Source organism: Typopeltis vanoorti, chromosome 14 (genome assembly GCF_054136105.1).
Source record: "Typopeltis vanoorti isolate ZY-2024b chromosome 14, IOZ_Tvanoo_1.0, whole genome shotgun sequence".
In the NCBI taxonomy this organism is placed as follows: domain Eukaryota; kingdom Metazoa; phylum Arthropoda; class Arachnida; order Uropygi; family Thelyphonidae; genus Typopeltis; species Typopeltis vanoorti.
In genome coordinates this window covers 95,779,639-95,800,581 of record NC_143562.1, presented here as the reverse complement: position 1 = coordinate 95,800,581, position 20,943 = coordinate 95,779,639, and the positions used below count along the sequence as shown (strand labels likewise).

At 35.5% G+C, this 20,943-nt stretch overlaps 1 protein-coding gene across 1 annotated transcript in view; it reads right to left on the bottom strand.

Annotated features, from left to right (window-relative positions):
- The window catches only part of Tnks (tankyrase), a 443,661-nt gene that overhangs the window by 165,162 nt on the left and 257,556 nt on the right, over positions 1-20,943 (bottom strand). Inside the window, exons 18-19 of the mRNA XM_090403559.1 lie at positions 8,723-8,845; positions 1,619-1,684 (exon numbers count right to left, since the gene is read on the bottom strand). Of these exons, the coding sequence (XP_090259685.1) occupies positions 1,619-1,684; positions 8,723-8,845 (189 nt within the window). The remainder of the gene's footprint in view (positions 1-1,618; positions 1,685-8,722; positions 8,846-20,943) is intronic.

Sequence of the window (20,943 nt, the reverse complement as noted above, 5' to 3'; positions counted from 1 at the left end):
GCATATGACAAGGTGCCAAGAGAGAAGCTATTCAATACGCTACAGTTATATGGTGTCAATGGGGCATTATATTAAACAATACTTAGTCTTTATTTGAGTTGTAAGTCAGCAGTTAGAATTGAAGGAAGTACAGGAAGATGGTTCAAATGTTAAATCTGGTGTGAGACAAGGATGTACATTATCCCCTCTGTTATTCATTATCTATATGGATCACATTATGAAAGAAAGTGGTATTAAACATGATATCAAAATTGGAGATGTTAATGCCTGCTCTTTGCTTTATGTGGACGATGTTATACTTCTAAATAAATCTGCTACAAGTCTGCAAGATTCCCTGACTAAATTGAATAACTTTTGTAATATATATGGTATGAAGGTCAACAATAAAAAGACAAAGACAATGAAAATAGGCAGAATCATTGAAAATGTCGATTGCATTGTGAATGGAGAACCTGTGGAACAAGTAAAACATTTCAGCTACTTAGTCGCAATTTTTAGTGAAGATGGTAAATTAAATATGGAAATAGACAACAGAATCAACAAAGCTGGTATGGTAGGAAGTCAATTGAATAAATTTCATATGGAATAAGAGAGAAATTAGTCAGAACACTAAATTAGCTGTATACAAGAGTGTTCGAATCAGTTTTAACTTATGGATCTGAGAACTGGGTCAGAAGTAAAACACTTGACCAAAGACTGGAGACCGCAGATATGAGAGTCCTGAGAAAGATTAGAGGAGTGAACAGATGGCATCAATGGCAATATCATATTAAAAACGAGGATATTAGGAAAGAACTTGACATTGTCAGCATTCAGTAATGTGTTAGCAGAGCTAATCTCAGGTGGTATGGCCACTTAAACAGAATAGGTGAGGAAGTTTAGCAAAACAAGTGTTCTCTGCCAGGATGGCAGGAAAATGACCCAGGGGATGACCAAGATATAGGTGAATTGATATGGCAAAAAGTGCCTTAGAAGATATAAATATAAGATCTGATAACATTGGAGTCTTGACAGGTAACAGACTGATTTGGAGGAAAATTGTAGATAGAAAGTTAGTAATTATGTAAATTTTTCATGTAGTACTAGCATGTCCTGTACACCTCTTGAGGGTACATGGCAGGAATTTGATGATGATGATGACATATATCGAGTGGTTAATATATCTGCTCTCTAGCCAAGAGGCTGTGGGTTTGAATCCCGTGTAGGTATGAATGTCTGTGATTGTCTTCCACCTTCATACATTCATTCACCCAAGTATAGATACACTCCCAATATGGACTGGGTCACCATATGAGTAGTAGAGCCAAAACCTCCATCAATGGGAGAAGCCTTCACCTTGCAGTGGGAAGAAAAATAGGCTGTTCATCATTCATCACATCATTAATATTTTTTAAATCTCTTCTTGTCCTTAACATAAATCAAAAAATTGTGTGGAGTGCTTAAGCATTCTAAACAATCCATTTCAGTATGCATTTATTGTGCATTTACAACTCTTCTGATCATAATTTGATTAATCATATAAATGATCTCCCCATTTACAAAGTATTATTAACTTATTTAATGTTTAATAAAATTAAACATTCAATAAATAAATTTAACAAACATATAAATTACTCACTGTGGCCAGATCAAGTGGTGTCTGCCCTTCATGATTTTTCATAGTTGGATCTGCTCCATGGGCTAACTACACATTAAAAAGAAAATAAAATATACTTTGAAATAAGTGCAAGAAAATATATAAGCATCTACATTAACCATTTAAAACCAGCAAAAAGAGATAGTTCAATACAATACATCAATCTGTTAATTTTTATGATCATTTCAAACATAAAGATACTAGAACTGAATTTTTTTTTGTAACCTAAAATGTTGATAACATTCATGTATACTCATTATTAAAAACATTATGACCACCCAGTCTGTTTCTGTCTAATGAGACTCTATGGTTGGCTGGAAACAGGCCAGTGGCAACAGTATCTTGGTACAGGATCTGTTCTCATGAATATCACTAGGGCCTTTACACCCCCACTGAACACACCTTGACTGCTAATTCTTAACTGGGGATTGTTTCAGTCCAGTGCATTTCCCTACATGGTGACAATGTGGCCTGTTCCAGCTAGACAACATCCCATGTCACAAGGCACACACTGTGCAGGCATGGTTTGAAGCATTTCATATGCTCTCATGACCATCCAATTCTCTTGATTTGAATTTCATCAAACATTTGTGGATAATGTGGAATGCAGCATTCACTGACTGATGCTAGTGACTAACTCAGGACACCTTCCATGATCTAGTGAAAGTCAATGCAAGATACATGTAAGCATTGATCCTGGAAAAAGGAGGTCCAACTGCTAGTAGATAGGGTGCATAATATTTTGGCTCATGAGTATGCAGTAGACTGATTATTATCCATGCTACTGACAATAGATAATCCAAAAATATTCATTTTCCTAAATCTTGATAGCAAAATGACTAATTTATAAATTATGTGTATAATATCTATTTTCTGAAGTGATTATGGGTTAAAGCTGTATAACAGCGAGGAGACCTCCACATAGCCTTTCAAGGAATGCAGAAAACTGACCAGGGCATCTGATCTAATGTCCAATCCTCACCATCTCATTGTGCACCCTGTTAGGTATCTACCTGGAAATAAATGAATGAGGATGGGCTGGCAATTTGGGATTTGGCCAACAAAATGTATTCATATTGGCTTAAACCACAATATAAAATAATGGTACAATATGACAGAATTTCATGTCAGCTGGGGTGTCGCCTGGTTAAACAAGGTACATGTGTTTTCACCGGGGAACAAGGACAAACAGTGAAAAGTTGGCCACTGGAACAAATCCTGAAACACAACTCACCATCACCAGAATTCAAGATCGGTACTATCAACATAAGAAGTCCGAATGGCAAAGAAATGGAGCTAGATGAGAAATTGAATAAGTACCAGATTGACATAATATGGGTTACTGAAACAAAAAAGAAACAACAACTGGTGAGATCTTTCTACAAAAATAAACACAAAATGTTATATTCCGACAATAACAATCACGGAAAAGAAAGAGTAGCTATAGTATTCAACACTAAATAAAAGGCTAATCTTCTTGAATGGCAGGCAATATCAAGTAGAGTGATGTGAGCAAATATCAGAATGGAAACTGGACAACAAGACTTATTTATGTCTATGGTCCCACAGAAGGTTCTACTAAAGTAGAAGTGGAGGAATTTTTTAAGGCTTTAGAGAACACAACTGACACAATGAAAAAGGAAAAGTTGGCCCTTGTTGGGGATGTAAATAACAGAGTAGGAAATGATTGTCAGACATACAAAAATATTCTGGGAAAATTTGATGAAAAAATCAAAGCTAATAATAATGGCAAATACTTATTGGATTTCTGCTCAGGACATGGACTGGTTATTACTAACACAATGTTCCAACATAAAAATGTGCACAAATTCACATGGAGAGAAGCTGCAAGGAATAAGAAAAGTTTCATTGACTATGTTATTGTTGATAGTGATGCTTTCTCAATGGTGAAGAAAACTAGAATATAAAGAGGATTTGAAACCGGAAGTGATTACCATTTAGCTTTGAGAAAGATAAAATTGAATTTCATATCGAAAAGAAAAACATAAGAAAGTTCTAAAGCAAATAAAAGATGAGCAGCTCTCAGATATGAACTGTAGACTAAAATATACAAACATTATTCAACAAAAAATGAAAAAGCGTCAAAACAGGAACCAAACCTTGGAGATTCAGTGGCAAGCCCTGAAGAAAACACTGATTGATTCAGCCAGAGAGGCATGTGGTGAGATTGTCTGCAAGGATAGAAAAATCAAAACTCCATGGTGGACACAGGAAGTTAAAGAGGCAGTGAAGGAAAAGAAGAAAGCATTTCAAAAGTTCCTGCCAAATAAGTCAGTTTGTGCTCTTAGAGAATACAGAGACAAATGTATGAAAGCTAAACTCTGTAAAACTAGCTAAACAAAAGTCATGGGAAGACTTTGGTAAGAACATTGAAAATAAATATCAAGATGGTGGCAAGATACTCTGGAGGGTGTTAAAGAAGCTCAGAAATGGAGGAAAGAGTGCCATAAAAGGAATTAGAGATGATAAAGGTGACATGAAAACCGGAGAAAAAGATATCCTTGAAGTATGGAGTAATTACTTTGAAAAATTTATAAATGAAACAATTAGTGACAGCACAGTGATAAAAAAAACACTGACCAAGCATGTGAATAGGAATACATATTCATACTTGAAGTAGAAAAAGCCATCAAAAGCCTGTGATATAAAAAGACAGCTGGAGTAGATAATATTCGACCAGAAATGCTCAAGTATGGAGGTATAAAAGTCTTACAGTGACTGTGCTCCATAGTTCAGAAGGCCTGGACAGAGGGACGAATTCCAGATGATTGCAGTTGAGTTGTCATAGTACCCATATATAAAAAAGGAAATAAAATTGAATGTGAGAATTACAGAGGTATGTCCGTACTGAGTGTTCCTAGTAAGATTTATGCAAGTATACTTGAGAAACAGTTGTGGAAGGGAAGCTTGGTGAAGAACATGCTGGATTCAGGCCAAATAGAGGCTGTCAGGATCCAATTTTCACTTTACAACAAATTATTATTATACCTCCAGGGAGTCCAAAGACTGATCGAGGGAGGGAACCTACTCTACTACTTTCTGTCTCCACTAACTACAACGAACCACAACTAGCATCACCCACACTAATGCCATCTACTGCCAAACACCACCACTAGTTTTTTCACAGACATTCATCACAAACATCCATGCCCACGGCAGGATTCGAACCTGCAGCCTCTTGACTGGAGAGCGAACACACTAACCACTCGACGAGCCAGGCTGGTTGAGTGGTTAGCTGGGTTAGAAATAAAACACTATAGTTCAGAAATCATGGGAATATAACAAATATCTCTACTTAGCTTTTATATATCTGGAAAAGGCATATGACAAAGTGTCAGGAGAGAAGCTATTAAAAATGATACAGTTGTATGTTGTCAGTGGGGCATTATATCAAGCAATACTTCGTCTTTATTTGAGCTGTAAGTCAGCAGTTAGAATTGAAGGAAGTACAGGAAGATGATTTAATGTTAAGTCTTGTGTCAGACAATGATATACATCATCCCCTCTTTTATTCATCATCTACATGGATCACATTATGAAGGAAAGTAGTATTAAACCTGATATCAAAATTGGAAATGTTAATCTCACCTCTTTGCTTTATGTGGATGATGTTATACTTCTAAATAAATCTGGTACAAGTCTGCAAGATTCCTTGACTAAATTGAATAACTGTTGTAATAGATTTGGTATGAAGGTCAATAATAACAAGGCAAAGACAATTAAAATAGGTAGAAGAAATGAAAATATAAACTGCATTGTGAATTTAGAACCTATAGAACAAGTAAAACATTTCAGCTACTTAGGCACGATTTTTAATGAAGATGGTAAATTAAATATGGAAATAGACAACAGAATCAGCAAAGCTGGTATAGTCAGAAATCAACTGAATTTATATGGAATGAGAGAGAAATTAGTCAAAACACTAAATTAGCTGTATACAAGACAGTGTTCAAACCAATTTTAATGTATGGATCTGAGAGCTGGGTTAGAAATAAAACACTTAACCAAAGACTAGAGAACCACAAATATGAGAGTCCTGAGAAAGATTAGGGGCATGAACAGATGACATCAATGGCAATATCATATGAGGATATTAGGAAAGAACTTGACATTAGCATCCAGGGATGTGTTAGCAGAGCTAACCCATCCCTGGATGCTAATCTCAGGTGGTGTGGTCACTTAAACAGAATGGGAAAGGAAAGGAAAGATTAGCAAAACAAGTGTTCTCTGCCAGGTTGGCAAGAAAAAGACCCAGAGGAAGAATAAGATATTGGTGGATTAATACAATAAAAAGTGCCTTAGAAGATAGAAATATAAGATCTGATAATGTTGGTATCTTGACAGATAACAGATTGATTTGGAGGAAAATTGTAGATAGGAAGTTACTAATGATGTTAGTTTCATGTAGTACTATCATATCCTGTAAACCCCTTGAGGGTACATGGCAGGAATTTGATGATGATGATGGATTTATACGTAGTGGAATTATTTTTGTTATGTTCAGGAGCGAAGCCATATTCATATTTTTGTCTAATTTGCTCTGTAGCAATTGAAAGGAAATCACGCTTCTCAGGGATGATGAAAAAAAGAAAGAGGGAAAATATACAAGCTGATGTTCCCTTTGACAGTTTCTTTACTCAAATGTGTGGAAAGACTTGTGTTCGCAGTATATGTTCATTTATTTTCATGGTATTGATGACAACCTAGAATGATAAGAAAATATTTATTAACTTATTTGCTGATATTTTGCTGGCATTATATCCAGCATCTTCAGACCACAAAAACGGTTTGTTATAGTATGCGAAACAACAATTTGGTATAACAGTGGGACTAGTTTAAAAAATTATAATGAACAACACAAGGAATTAAGATCCTAATTAGGTGCCATCTATGTTGGAAAAAGAGAGAAAACAAGTATTAATTAGATCTTAAAATGACTGTCTCCTAGATTTTTAGTAAATTTATATAGCCATACTTGTTGAGGTTTGGAGTATGTTTTAAAGCTTCTGTTGAAGCCAAAGCAATCTCTTTCTGACTTTTAACAACTTCTGTGTAGCATTTTGTTTTCTTCCAGTTGATTCTGTATGAGGGAGCATCCAAGGCATGGTCTGCAAAATCCGACTTGCCATAACGATAATGCCAGATGTTCACCAAGGCAGATGTACAATTCTTTCTGTCTCTCCATAGTACGTCTGGTCATGAGAACAGGGAACTTCATAAACTCCTGGATGTGATAAAGAGGAGAGTTTGTCCTTAGGTGAATGGATGAGAGTTGCCAATTTGACATATGGTTTAAATACAGTGTGTTGCTGATATTTATTAAGCACTCTAGATATCTTTTCAGATGTGCCTTGAATATATGGGATGGTAACAGTTTTGCTGTAGTCTTATATGGTAGGCAACAGAGGGGATTTCTAGGAAGCATTTAATTTTTTTTTTTTTTTTTTTTATCCTATGAGAGATTATAGCCATTGGCTAAGAAGGTGTGGTGTATGCAAATGAATTCAGCAGTAAGAGCATTATAATTGGAACAAATAGCTATAGCTCTGTGAGTTAGTGTTTTTAGGATACCATACTGTTTAACTGGATGATGGTGTGACTATTTGTGCAAATATCTCCCTATAAGTGTGGGTTTTCTATAAATTGAAAAAGAGAAGGAACCACTTGGAAGCCGTATGATTTGTGTATCCAGGAAGGGTTAGCTTACTGTTCTATTGTGAAGTGGATTTTAGAGTGTTGGCTATTTAAACATGCTAAAAATGTATCTAATTGTGTCTGGACCATATGGCCAAATAGCAAATACATCATCAACACAGCACAGCATTTCCAAGCGTTCTATGTAAAAATTGGCTAAAGGGGGGGGGGGGGAGCCAACTGCCGTCCCTTCTAGTTGTTTGTATATCTTTCCTTTCCATTTAAATTAACCTCCATGTAACATAAATTTAAATAGTTCAGATAATCCAGGGGAAAATGTGACTTGAGTAAATCAAGGGTTTCAATTAATGGTACATTTGTAAATAGTGAAGCAATATCAAAACTAATTATTACATCTGAACTTGTTACGATGTGGTTTTCTAAAATACTTTTTAGGCAAACAGAAGAATTTTTAACAAAGGAAAGAGAATTATTTGTGAGGGTGGCTAGTAATTTAGTTAAATGTTTAGCAAGTTTGTATGTGAGACTATTTATACTATCCACAATAGGTTGTACCTTGTTTGTGAATTTTAGGTGCTTCATATATTCTGGGTGTTTTAACATGAAAAGGCTTGAGTTTGTTAACTGTTTCTTTTGGCCAGGAAGTGACTTTCTTTTTCAATAATTTGCAAACTTGATTCTTTTGTGAGTTAGTGGGATCATGATCTGTAATTTGATATGTACACTGGTGTTGTAAATGTAGGTGCATTTTGCTTTCATATTCAGCTAAATTCATCACCACTGTTGCATTCCCTTTGTTTTAGTTATAACAATGTGGTTATTCCTGTATAGCTCTTTTAAAGCACTCATTTCCTTTTGTGGGATATTGTTTTGGGGAGGCATGGAATGGATTAGGATGTTGGCCACATCTAAATGAATGTCATTGGCTGTTGGTGGAGGTAGGTCGTATATTCCCTGTTCTGAGCGATGAAAAACCCGAGTTTCCAGGTTAGAAAAACCTTCTACTTCTGTATGAAACCAGCTAATTCACCTTTAGTCGAAAGAGATCAGATAAAGGTTTCTCACATCATAGACAGGAATCGAACCCAGGTTGTCTTTCGACCAAAGAGCTTCATCTATACCAACTGAGTTATGGAGGCTCTGAATATCTGCAGGAACTGTTTATTTCTACAGAACTGTCGAAATAAATACATTTTTGATATATAAGGTAAGTGATCTTATTTCTAAATAGGAATAATTGAAGGGAGTTTTTTTTGCTTGTTCACTGAATGCTGTTGGAAAAGTTTCAGTTTGAAATCAATAATATGTATACTAATGATATACAAATCTGCAATAACATTAAATGTTAATTTTTTTTAAAACCATATTTTTATATATTAATTTTAAAAAGCAAAGAATGAAGTAACTCACTAATAGAGCACAAAGCTGTGTTCTTCCTTTCTGGGCTGCTTCATGTAGAGGTGTAAAACCCCATCGATCAGTAGCATTTACAATGGTGCTATATTTTATGAGCAGTGCTGCAATATCTAAATGCTAATGATAAAACAGAATTTTAAAAAATTATATTACTACTACAACACTTTGAAGAAATATTTCACATCAGAATAAAATATTTATATGAAATGCACCCCCCCCCTACAAATCTAACATGGAAAGTTGTAAACTAGAAGCACTTTAGTACTGTGAGCAGGTTAGAAGTTACACGATATGGAAAATACTATCTAGAGATGGAACATGGAACTTTTTCAACCACTTCAGGCCTCCAACATGCAGGATGACGAGTATCATTTGCAAGGCATGAAAAATTTGGTGATGGCTCAGTAGTCAGGCAAATATCTAAATCATCAGATATTGGCCTCGGTGTAACCTAGACTGGTAAATATACTGGTATATTTACCAGTCTGTGAAGAAAAATGCATGCATTTATAAGTGATACAATTTTTTATTTATTACATTTTTTAAAATTAATAATACAATTTTTTGCTATGTTTTCACTTCTAACACTTACATATCTTGAATTGCTTTTATGGAAAAAAATGTCAGCGATTTCTTTTCTGCATTATAAGTAAATACTGAAAAATCCATAAAAACTCAATAAAATAAAATAAAAAATCTTAGGTCTCCACAAATAACTACGTTAGTGCATTTCTAAATTCTGATTGGCTCTAAAACATTGATGGATGGACAAGGCCAGTGATGTTGTATCACACGGGGGCAACTCAAAAAATAATCAAAAAACATTTAGGTTAGAATTAATACAATGAAATACTTTGGGAAAATAAAACTTCTTTCTCAACTCTTTCCAAGTTTTAATATCATTATTAATGGACAAATTCTGCAAATTCCATCACTGAATAAAGAATTAAGTAATTACTGCTGTTCATTGCATATCTATTTTAGGCTGCTGTTTCACAGTTACCTCATGGTATGACTGAGAACTCTTATAACATATGAGGGTGAGTCCATAATTTTCTGGCCTGAGTAACTTTTAGAGGTGACAGAAAGAAACAACTATATCACTTTTCAACATAATCTCCCTTTACTTCAACACACTTTCCACATCTTTGAATTAACATTTCTATGCCTGTGAAAAAATAATTTGTACTTTTGTCTGCAAAATGGCCTAAAACTGCATCTTTCCATTGTCACTGCGAATTTCTTCCTTGAAGGTCTTTCTTCAGTTTTGAGAAGAGGTACTAGTCACTGGGTGCTACATCTGGGTTGTAGTGTGGGTGTTCAATCTCCTGGAAGCCACAGTCCTTCACTGCACCTTCGTAACAATAGCCATATGGACTGGGGCATTATCGTGAAGCAGGGGAACACCATGACTCAGCATTCCTCATCTCTTCTCTTTTATGGCATCACACAGTTTGTGCAGGAGTCAAGCATAATATTCTACATTCACAGTGGTATTCCTTTCCTTGAAGTCTTTCTTCAAGCATTAGATGTGACATCTGTTGTGACCTAGACGTCATCTTCTTTAATGGTATCTTTTAGTCTTTTTCTAGGTCTTCCTGTTCTTCTCTTATTCTTTGGTTTCCAACTATAGACTTATTTTATTATTCTATCTTCACTTCTCTCCACATGTTCAATCCATTTTATTCTTTGGGTTGATACCCAATGGTTTATTGCTTGTATTTCACATTGTTTTCTTATATCTGTATTTTATCTAGTCTAGTTTTATTTACTATTTTTCTTAATATATTCATTTCATCCGTGTTTAATATTTGTCTTGTTTTTCTAGTGTCTGGTCTTGTTTCTGCATTATATGTCATAATAGGACTGATTACTGCTTTATAAATTCTGGTTTTTGTCTCTACCCACACCTCATTGTGGTGGAGAGGTGAACGGAAGATGTAGGTGAAGTATGCCAGAAGCTCGATCTTCCAGAAGGGCCGCCCTAGGCACGAAGGCTACATCAACATTCCCAGCTAACGTGAGAGGCATCTGGTGATTGGGCTAGCAACCCATCATTGGATGTTAAACAATACTGCTTGAGAAACTAAGACAAACATGAATCCTTGAAGTCATCAAGAGAATTCCCCAGCAATCCCAAAAGACTGTTGCCATGATCTTCTTGGTGGACTGAGCGACTTTGGCTTTTCTCAGTGATGCTTCACCTGGATTTGCGCAACTCCATGGATTCCATTTTGGAAAGAGGATCATAATAAATGGTCATGGTTTCATCCCTGGTGACAATGGATTCCAGCACTTCTCTCTGATTCCCTTGCCAAAGCTCTAAAAACTTGTGAGAACATGTCACATGATGCTATGCTCCTTCTGACCTGACAAAAGAAATCAGGGGAACTAACCTTGCACTGCCCATCATGCAAAGCTTCTCCTGAATGATGCAAAAGACAGTTGTTATAGAAAACTCCAACCTTGCCAAGATTTCATTGAGCTTCAGCCATCTGTCACTGAGCAGTTCCTCCTCAATAAGAGAGACATTTCCTTAGTCATCACTTCCACAGTCCAACCATCATGAGGATCGTCTTTGATGCGCTCTTCCTAGGCAAAACTGTTTAGCAAATTCCTTCATGGTAAAATATCAAGGTGAAGCTACCCCATAAACACCATCCAATTGCTGTCTGATAGCACTTGGAGAAAGCCCTTCTCTGGTGAAAAACTTATCACAGCGCAGTACGCAATTTTTAACATTACAGTCATTTAGAGTGCCACGTGTTAGTGAAATTAGTGCCTTCAACTGCATCATTAAGTTGAAGGCACTAATTCAGGAAAATAAGTTGAAATTGGTACTCCCCCCCCCCCCATAGATGGCGAAAGCTGTCATGCGTGGCATTTTAAAATTGGTGCGAATTTTGTATGTCAAGCCAGAAACTTTTGGAACCTACCTCATAAAATAATGCATGCTTATCCTATCCTCTCATTGGTTTTATTCCATTATGACAAAATCAGTGATAATCGACAAAACATGCATTTGTAATGACTATCACGTGTTATACGTAAAATTCCAGGAAAATGATCTAAACTGCATTAATATCATTTTACAACATAAAAGATAGTAGGCATTACATAAATAAAACTGATGAATAAACCATTCTGATTTCAAACCAGTATCCTTTGTATCCAGAGGATACTGGTTTGAAACTAGTAAAATATCAGCAGCTTAACGAATTTAATAATTTATCCTAAGGATAACATCAATAAATAAGCCTTGCTAGATGACTGACTATATATCTTGGTCCTCTATGATTTTAAACCATTATGAATGCTGGAAGATGAATGATTAAAACCAGTCGGCTTTACAAACCTGTTTTTTTTCATTCATCTCTCAACCTGTTTAAGTGATCATACCATTTTATAATAGTTTGTTTGCACACCACTGAATATTAAATAATGTCAGGATCTTTTCTCATATCTTCATGTTTAACATGGTTCTAGAAATAATGATGACTGTGGTAAGCTTCTGGTCGAGACCACATTACACGGCAAATAACAAGTTTAATAAAAATAAACAATTATAATCCTACAAGTTTCATAAGTTATCAGACTTACATCACCAGGGATACCAGCAAAATGTTATATACAACAAAAGACTAGAAACAATTAATTGCTAGAAAGAAAAAACTAGAAACTTGCATTTTAAATGATGATGACTGTTCATTCCTGTAATTTTTCTCAGAATTCTCAAATTTAATTTCTGACCCAAGTTTCAGATCCACATTTTAAAACTAGTTTACATGTGTGTGTGTGTGTGTGTTATGATCCATCGAGTCATTTGCGATTCCTGGCGACTCCACGAACATACACTCTCCAATCCGATCTGTCCCTGACTATGTCTTTCAGAACCTCCAAGCGCACTCCAGTTGCTTCTTTAACTCCATCGACCAATCTAATTCTTGGTCTTCCTCTTCTCTTGCTTCCATCAACTTTAGCAAGCATCATCATCTTCTCCAGATTGTCATTTGCTTGCATAATATGTCTGAAGTATGACAATTTTTGCTTGATGATCATAGCTTCAAGGGAGCAATCTGGCTTTATTCTGTCTATAACTAATTTATTGGTTTGCTTTGAAGTCCATAGTAGTCTTAGTAAACGTCTCCAAACCCATAATTCAAATGCATCTATCTTCCTTCTTTCACTCTTTTTCAGGGTCCAACTTTCACATCCATACAGCACCAGGGAATACCATTGCTTTCACGATTCTGATTTTTGTTGCGAGGCTAATATCTTTAAAGATCTTGCTTAAATTTATCATTGCTTTTTTTTCGAGTAATAATCTTCTAACTTCTTTGGTACAATATCCATCATTATCAATTTGGGATCCTAGGAACACAAAATTGTTAACTGCTTCCATTTTCTCCCCATCTACTTCAAAAATCACAAAGTTCACATGTTGCCATAACTTTTGTCTTTTTGAGGTTAAGTTTAAGACCATATTTAGCACTTTCTTCTTTCTTCATAATAAGTTCCTTTAAATCGTCTTTGCATTCTGCTAGCAAGGTGCTATCATCTGCATACCTCAAATTATTAATATTTTTTCCACCAATTTTAATTCCAACTGAAGACTCCTCCAGCCCTGGCATTCTTAAAATGTATTTGCTGTACAAGTTAAACAGGTACGGAAATAAAATACATCCTTAATAAGTTTAGTTTAATCCTTTATCCAAGTGTGAGCAAACAAAGTTTGCGCCTGAAAGTATCTTCAGGACTGGGGTAAGGTAGTAATAACAACATAGGGCAACGCATTGCAAAGGTGGAGAAAGCTCTCATCACTCCTATCTCAGTATCTCCCATAATGCAAAGCATATCTCCTTGCAGATATGTATAATGCTATGCATTAAGGCAAGGGCCACTATCCATACCGGTTTCGACCTTTATTGAGGTCTCATCAGTGGGAGCCAGGCTCAGTAGTGGAGACACCAAGGCAGAAGCAATGAGAGGTCATCCCAACCTATAGGAGTTGCCAAAGAGTGTACAACCTTATTATTAAATTACTCCGGATTCAGAGAAAGATGTTGAGAGTTTATTTTTCACTTGGTTAGACTATAATAAGTTAAGTTTAATCCTTTATCCAAGTATGAGCAAACCAAGTCTGTGCCTGAAAGTATCTTCAGGACTGGGGTAAGGTAGTACAACACCAGGCAACTCGTTGCAAAGGTGGAGAAAGCTCTCATTACTCCTTTGAAATACTCAGTTTTTCCAAGATCTGTTTGGAGAGTAGCTTCTTGTTCATAATAAAGATTCCTCACAAAATCTCAGATGTATATCCATCTGAGATTTTGTGGTATAATTCACAACACCAAACGAATGACAAATAAAAAAAATTTATTTCGTTGCAAATATTTTGCTGTTTTTCTAATTAGCATCGTCAGAGCAGAACTAGTTTTTAAATGTATACGAGCACTGACAATCAGTTATTAGCAGGAACAATTTAAAATTGTTACAGGCATATGAAAAACTCAAGTACTTTTGGTGCCCCTGTATTGTTGAATAAAAGAAGTTTACAAACGTTTTGAAATGACTGTCTACAAGATTTTCAGTAAATTAATACAGCCAGTAAGTACATTAATATCAGTGGCAGCTCGTGGCTTGAAATCGTGGTAGAGCTGCAACTTTCGAAATATACATACACACTGTAAGTACAGTATATGTATACGTGTTTGGATAAAATATCAAAATTATGGTAAAAATTTAAAAAAAAAATTAAACATGAAAAAATATTGTTTATTATCGATAAAATTATATTGTTTGGTATAATTCAAAATTACTTAAAAATAAAATATGTTCTTCTTGTTTTGTTTCATGAAAAAATATTGTTTATTATCGTTTATACTACAGTTTAGTATAATTCAAAATTACTTAAAAATAAAATCCATTATCACAACCCCAATAATGTTCTAAAATAAAAACTATAACAAATGTTATGTTTTTAATTGTAATGTCCAAATATTTAAAGAGATGGAGTAAACACGATAAGCACTAAGAACATTCTACTACTGGCTCAAACTGCATATAAACAACAGTGGAATTGAGCAACGGACAGTGCCGTATTAAGCTAATAGCTCACATCTCACTTTGACATGCATATGCTTGACCGGGTAGCAATATGACACTGTGGTAAATACAGTGCTGCTAGCCTCCTTCGCCCTCTTAAGTGCTACAAAATAGATTTTTATTATTTTTTATACAAAATAAGAGAATTGTATAGGATTGTTGATAATTTATATTTGCTTGTAAATATTATAAGCAAATATAAATAAATTAATAAATATATTTATATATCGTGAAAAACTGGGGGTGCTGCAGTTCCACAGTGCCTATGCAAGAGCTGCCCCTGACTAATATATTACATACTTATTGGGATTTGAAAAATGTTTCATTGCTATTGCTCAGCATTTCATATGAAATATCTACTTTCTTACCACATGAATTTTCTGAAAGCTTTAAACCTCAAGTATTGACACACACACACACACACACACACACTGCTTTTCTCCTAAATATTTCACACCACTTTTCTCTTGTTTGTTATCTCATTTTGTAATTTTTCAATGTAATTACTCCAGATATCCAAAATATCATTAAACTTTTATGTCACCTTTATAGTCTTTGATTCTTCTTGTGGTAAGTGTTCCTCCAATCTCCTTTTCCAAGCTTTCTTTTCGGTCTCCAAAATTTATCTTTTATTTATTTATCTTCTATATTCTTTCTAAGATAATCTCATAACTTTTATATGCTTTCAAACAGAACTCTCCCTATATTTTTACTATTTTACATTTTAACTTATGTCTACCAGAGTACTAATTTTTCTATCCTTCTAGACAATTTCATCATAATTCCTTGGTAGTCAATCAATGTTTCCTTTAGATTTTGACAGTAAACTAAGATCTGTTTTTTGTTTTCAAAATTTTAAATGTTCATAAATTTGATGCACGTAGGCCTCTGTCCGATTAGGACTGAATCCGGCTTTCTCAACTGTTTTTCAAGTATACTTGCGTAAATCTTGCCAGGAACACTCAGTGAAAAAAATATCTCTGTAATTCTGACATTCAGTTTTATTTCCTTTTTATATATGCGTACTATGAGAGCTCTACTCCAATCATTGGGAATTCATCCCTCTGTCCACGCCTTCTGAACTATGCAGTGCAGCCACTGTTAGATTATACCACCATACTGGAGCATTTCTGGACAAATATTATCTACTCCAGCTGCCTTTTTATATCACAGGCTTTTGATGGTTTTTTCTACTTCAAGTATGGATATGTATTCCTAATCACATGCTTGGTCAGTGTTTTTTTTTATCACTGTGCTGTCACTAATTGTTTCATTTATAAATTTTTCGAAGTAATTACTCCATACTTCAAGGATATCTTTTTCTCCAGTTTTCATATCACCTTTATCATCTCTAATTCCTTTTATGGCACTCTTGCCTCCATTTCCGAGCTTCTTCAACAACCTCCAGAATATCTTGAAACCATCTCGATATTTATTTTCTATGATCTTACCAAAGTCTTCCCATGACTTTTGTTTAGCTAGTTTTACACAGGGTTTAGCTTTCATACATTTGTCTCTGTATTTTCTAAGAGCACAAACTGACTTATTTGCCAGTAACTTTTGAAATGCTTTCTTCTTTTCTTTCACTGCCTCTTTAACTTCCTGTGTCCACCATGGAGTTCTAATTTTTCTATCTTTGCAGACAAATTCACCACATGCCTCTCTAGCTGAATCAATCAGGACTTTCTTAAGGCTTGCCACTGAATCTCCAAGGTTTGGTTCCTGTTCTGAAACTTTTTCATTTTTTATTGAATAATGTCTGTATATTTTAGTCTACAGTTCATATCTGAGAGCTGCTCATCTTTTATTTGCTTTAGAACTTTCTTATTTGTTTTTCTTTTCGATATGAAATTCAATTTTATCCATCTCAAGACTAAATGGTAATCACTTCCAATTTCAAATCCTCTGTACATTCTGGTGTCCTGCACCAGGGAGAAAGCATCACTATCAACAATAACATAGTCAATGAGACGTAGTCTTATTCCTTGTATCTTCTCTCCATGTGAATTTGTGCACATTTTAATGTTGGAACATTGTGTTGGTAATAACCAGTCCATGTCCTGAGCAGAAATCCAATAAGTATTTGCCATTATTATTAGCTTTGATTTTTTCGTCAAATTTTCCCAGAATATTTTTGTATGTCTGACAATCATTTCCTACTCTGTTATTTACATCCCCAACAAGGGCCAACTTTTCCTTTTTCATTGTGTCAGTTGCGTTCTCTAAAGCCTTAAAAAATTCCTCCACTTCTACTTTAGTAGAACCTTCTGTGGGACCATAGACATAAGTCTTGTTGTCCAGTTTCCATTCTGATATTTGCTCACATCACTCTACTTGATATTGCCTGCCATTCAAGAAGATTAGCCTTTTATTTAGTGTTGAATACTATAGCTAAATGTTGTCGGAATATAACATTTTGTGTTTATTTTTGTAGAAAGATCTCACAAGTTGTTTCTTTTTTGTTTCAGTAACCCATATTATGTCAATCTGGTACTTATTCAATTCCTCATCTAGCTCCATTTCTTTGCCATTCAGGCTTCTTATGTTGATAGTACCGATCTTGAACTCTGGTGATGTTGAGTTGGGTTGTGTTTCAGGATTTGTTTCAGTGGCCAACTCTTCACTGTTTGTCCTATTTCCCCGGGGAAAACAACGGGGCCTTGTTTAACCAGCCAACACCCCAGCCGACATGAAATTCTGTCATATTGTACCATCATTTTATATTGTGGTTTAAGCCAATAAGAATATAATGTTGTTGGCTAAATCCCAAATTGCCAGCCCATCCTCATTCATTCAGTATCCAGGGATACCTAGCAGGACGCACTACGAGAAGGTGAGGATAGGACATTAGGTCAGAATTCATGGTCGGATCTCTGCATTCCTTTAAAATCTGTGTGGAGGTCTCCTCTCAATTATATATCTTTCTCCCTTAAGCAACCCAGGAAGGAAATATTATTATTATCATCAAATTCCTGACGTGTACCCTCAAGGGGGTGTACAGGATATGATAGTACTACATGAAAAACATCATTATTAACTTCCTATCTACAATTTTCATCCAAATCAGTCTGTTACTTGTCAAGATTCCAACATCATAAGATCTTATATTTCTATCGTCTAAAGCACTTTGTACCGTATCAATCCACCTATATCTTGGTCTTCCTCTGGGTCATTTTCCTGCCAACCTGGGCAGAGAACACTTGTTTTGCTAATCTTTCTTCGCCCATTCTGTTTAAGTGACCATACCACCTGAGATTAGCTCTGCTAACGCATTCCTGGATGTTGACAATGTCAAGTTCTTTCCTAATATCCTCGTTTTTAATACGATATTGCCATTGATGCCATCTGTTCACGCCTATAATCTTTCTCAGGACTCTCATATCTGTGGTCTCTAGCCTTTGGTCAAGTGTTTTACTTCTGACCCAGCTCTCAGATCCATAAGTTAAAACTGGTTTGAACACTGTCTTGTATACAGCTAATTTAGTGTTCCGACTAATTTATCTCTTATTCCATATGAATTTATTCAATTGACTTCCTACCATACCAGCTTTGCTGATTCTGTTGTCTATTTCTATATTTAATTTACCATCTTCACTAAAAATCGTGCCTAAGTAGATGAAATGTTTCACTTGTTCCACATGTTCTCCATTCACATTGCAATCGACATTTTCAATGATTCCGCCTATTTTCATTGTCTTTGTCTTTTTATTGCTGACCTTCATACCATATCTATTACAACAGCTATTCAATTTAGTCAAAGAATCTTGCAAACTTGTAGCAGATTTATTTAGAAATATAACATCTTCTGCATAAAGCAAAGAGCTGATATTAACATCTCTAATTTTGATATCATGTTTAATACCACTTTCCTTCATAATGTGATCCATATAGATAATGAATAACAGAGGGGATAATGTACATCCTTGTCTCACACCAGATTTAACATTAAACCATCTTCCTGTACTTCCTTCAATTCTAACTGCTGACTTACAACTCAAATAGCTTTTATTCCACAATTCTTCACAACCATTTCTCAAGTATACTTGCATAGATCTTGCCAGGAACACTCAGTAGGGAAATACCTCTGTAATTTTCACATTCAGTTTCATTTCCCATTTTATATATGGGTACTATGAGAGCTCTACTATAATCATCGGGAATTCGTCCCTCTGTCCAGGCTTTCTGAACTATGCAGTGCAGCCACTGTAAGACTCTTATACCACCATACTTCAGCATTTCTGGTCAAATATAATCTACTCCTGCTACCTTTCCACATTTCAAGTATGGATATGTATTCCTGACTGCACGCCTGGTCAGTGTTTTTTACCACTGTGCTGTCATCACTGCTTGTTTCATTTAGCAGTTTTTCAAAGTAATTACTTCATACTTCAAGGATATCTTTTTCTCCCGTTTTCAGTCACAACCTCCAGAATATTTTACCACCTTCTTGATATTTATTTTCTATATTCTTGCCAAAGTCCTCCCATGACTTTTGTTTAGCTAGTTTTACACAGTGTTTAGCATTCTTGCATTTGTCTCTGTATTCTCTAAGAGCACAAGCTGACTTATTTGACAGGAACTTTTGATATGCTTTCTTCTTTTCCTTCACTGCCTCTTTAACTTCCTGTGTCCACCAGGGAGTTCTAATTTTTTTTATCTTTGCAGACAACCTCACCACATGCCTCTCTGGCAGAATCAATGAATGTTTTCTTCAGAGTTTGCCACTGAATCTCCAAGGTTTGATTCCTGTTCTCAAACTCTTCCATTTTTTCTTCAATAATCTTTGTGTATTTTAGTCTACAGTTCACATCTGAGAGCTGCTCAACTTTTATTCGCTTTAAAACTTTCTTACATGTTATTCTTTTCAATATGAAATTCAAGTTTATCCTGCTCAAGACTAAATAGTGATTACTTTCAATTTCAAATAATCCTCTGTGCACTCTGGTGTCCTGCACCAGGGAGAAAACATCACTATCACCAATAACATAGTCAATGAGACTTTTCTTATTCCTTGCCTCTTCTCTCCATGTGAATTTGTGCACATTTTTATTTTGGAACATGGTGTTAGTAATAACCAATCCATGTCCTGAGCAGAAATCCAACAGATATTTGCAATTATTATTACATTTGCTCTTTTCTCCAAATTTTCCCAAAATATTTTTGCATGTCTCACAATCATTTCCTACTTTGCTATTTAGATCCCCAACAAGGACCAACTTTTCCTTTTTCATTGTGTCAGTTGCTTTTTCTAAAGCCTCAAAAAATTCCTCCACTTCTACCTTAGTAGAACCTTCTGTGGGACCAAAGGCACAAATAAGTCTCATTGTCCAGTTCCCCATTCTCATATTTGCTCACATCACTCTACTTGAGACTGTCTGCCATACAAGAAGATTAGCCTCATGTTTTGTGTTGAATACTATGGCTACTCCTTCTTTTCCTTGATTGTCATTGCCTGAATATAACATTTTGTATTTATTGCTCAGAAAGATCTCACCAGTTTGGTCTTTTTTGTTTCAGTCACTCCTATTATGTCGATCTGGTACTTATCTAATTTCTCAGCTAGCTCCATTTCTTTGCCATTCAGGCTTGTTATGTTGACAGTACCAATCTTTAACTCTGGTGATGTTGAGTTTGGGTTTGTTTTCAGATTTGTTCCAGTAGCTGACTTTTCGCTGTTCGCCCCTGGTTCCCTGGCGAAAACAACGGGAGGGGGCTTGTTTAACCGGGCGACGCCCCAGCCGGCATGAAATTTTGTCATGTCGTACCATCATTTTTTATTTTGGTTTAACCAATAAGAATACAATTTGGTCGGCTAAATCCCAAATTGCCAGCCCATCCTTGTTCGTTCAGTATCCAGGTAGATATCCAACAGGGTGCACCACAAGAAGGTGAGGATTGGACATTAGGTCAGAAGCCATGGTCGGTTCTCCACATTCCTTTCAAGGCTATGTGGAGGTCTCCTCTCAGTTATACAGCTTTGACCCTTAAGCACCCCGAATAAAACACACATTGTTTAATAATAATTTTTTACTGAGATCCTGCTGGGAGTATAAAAACAGTTGCTAGTCTTTTGTGCATTACAGTAAATTTCTTTAACAGATACTAATTATTAT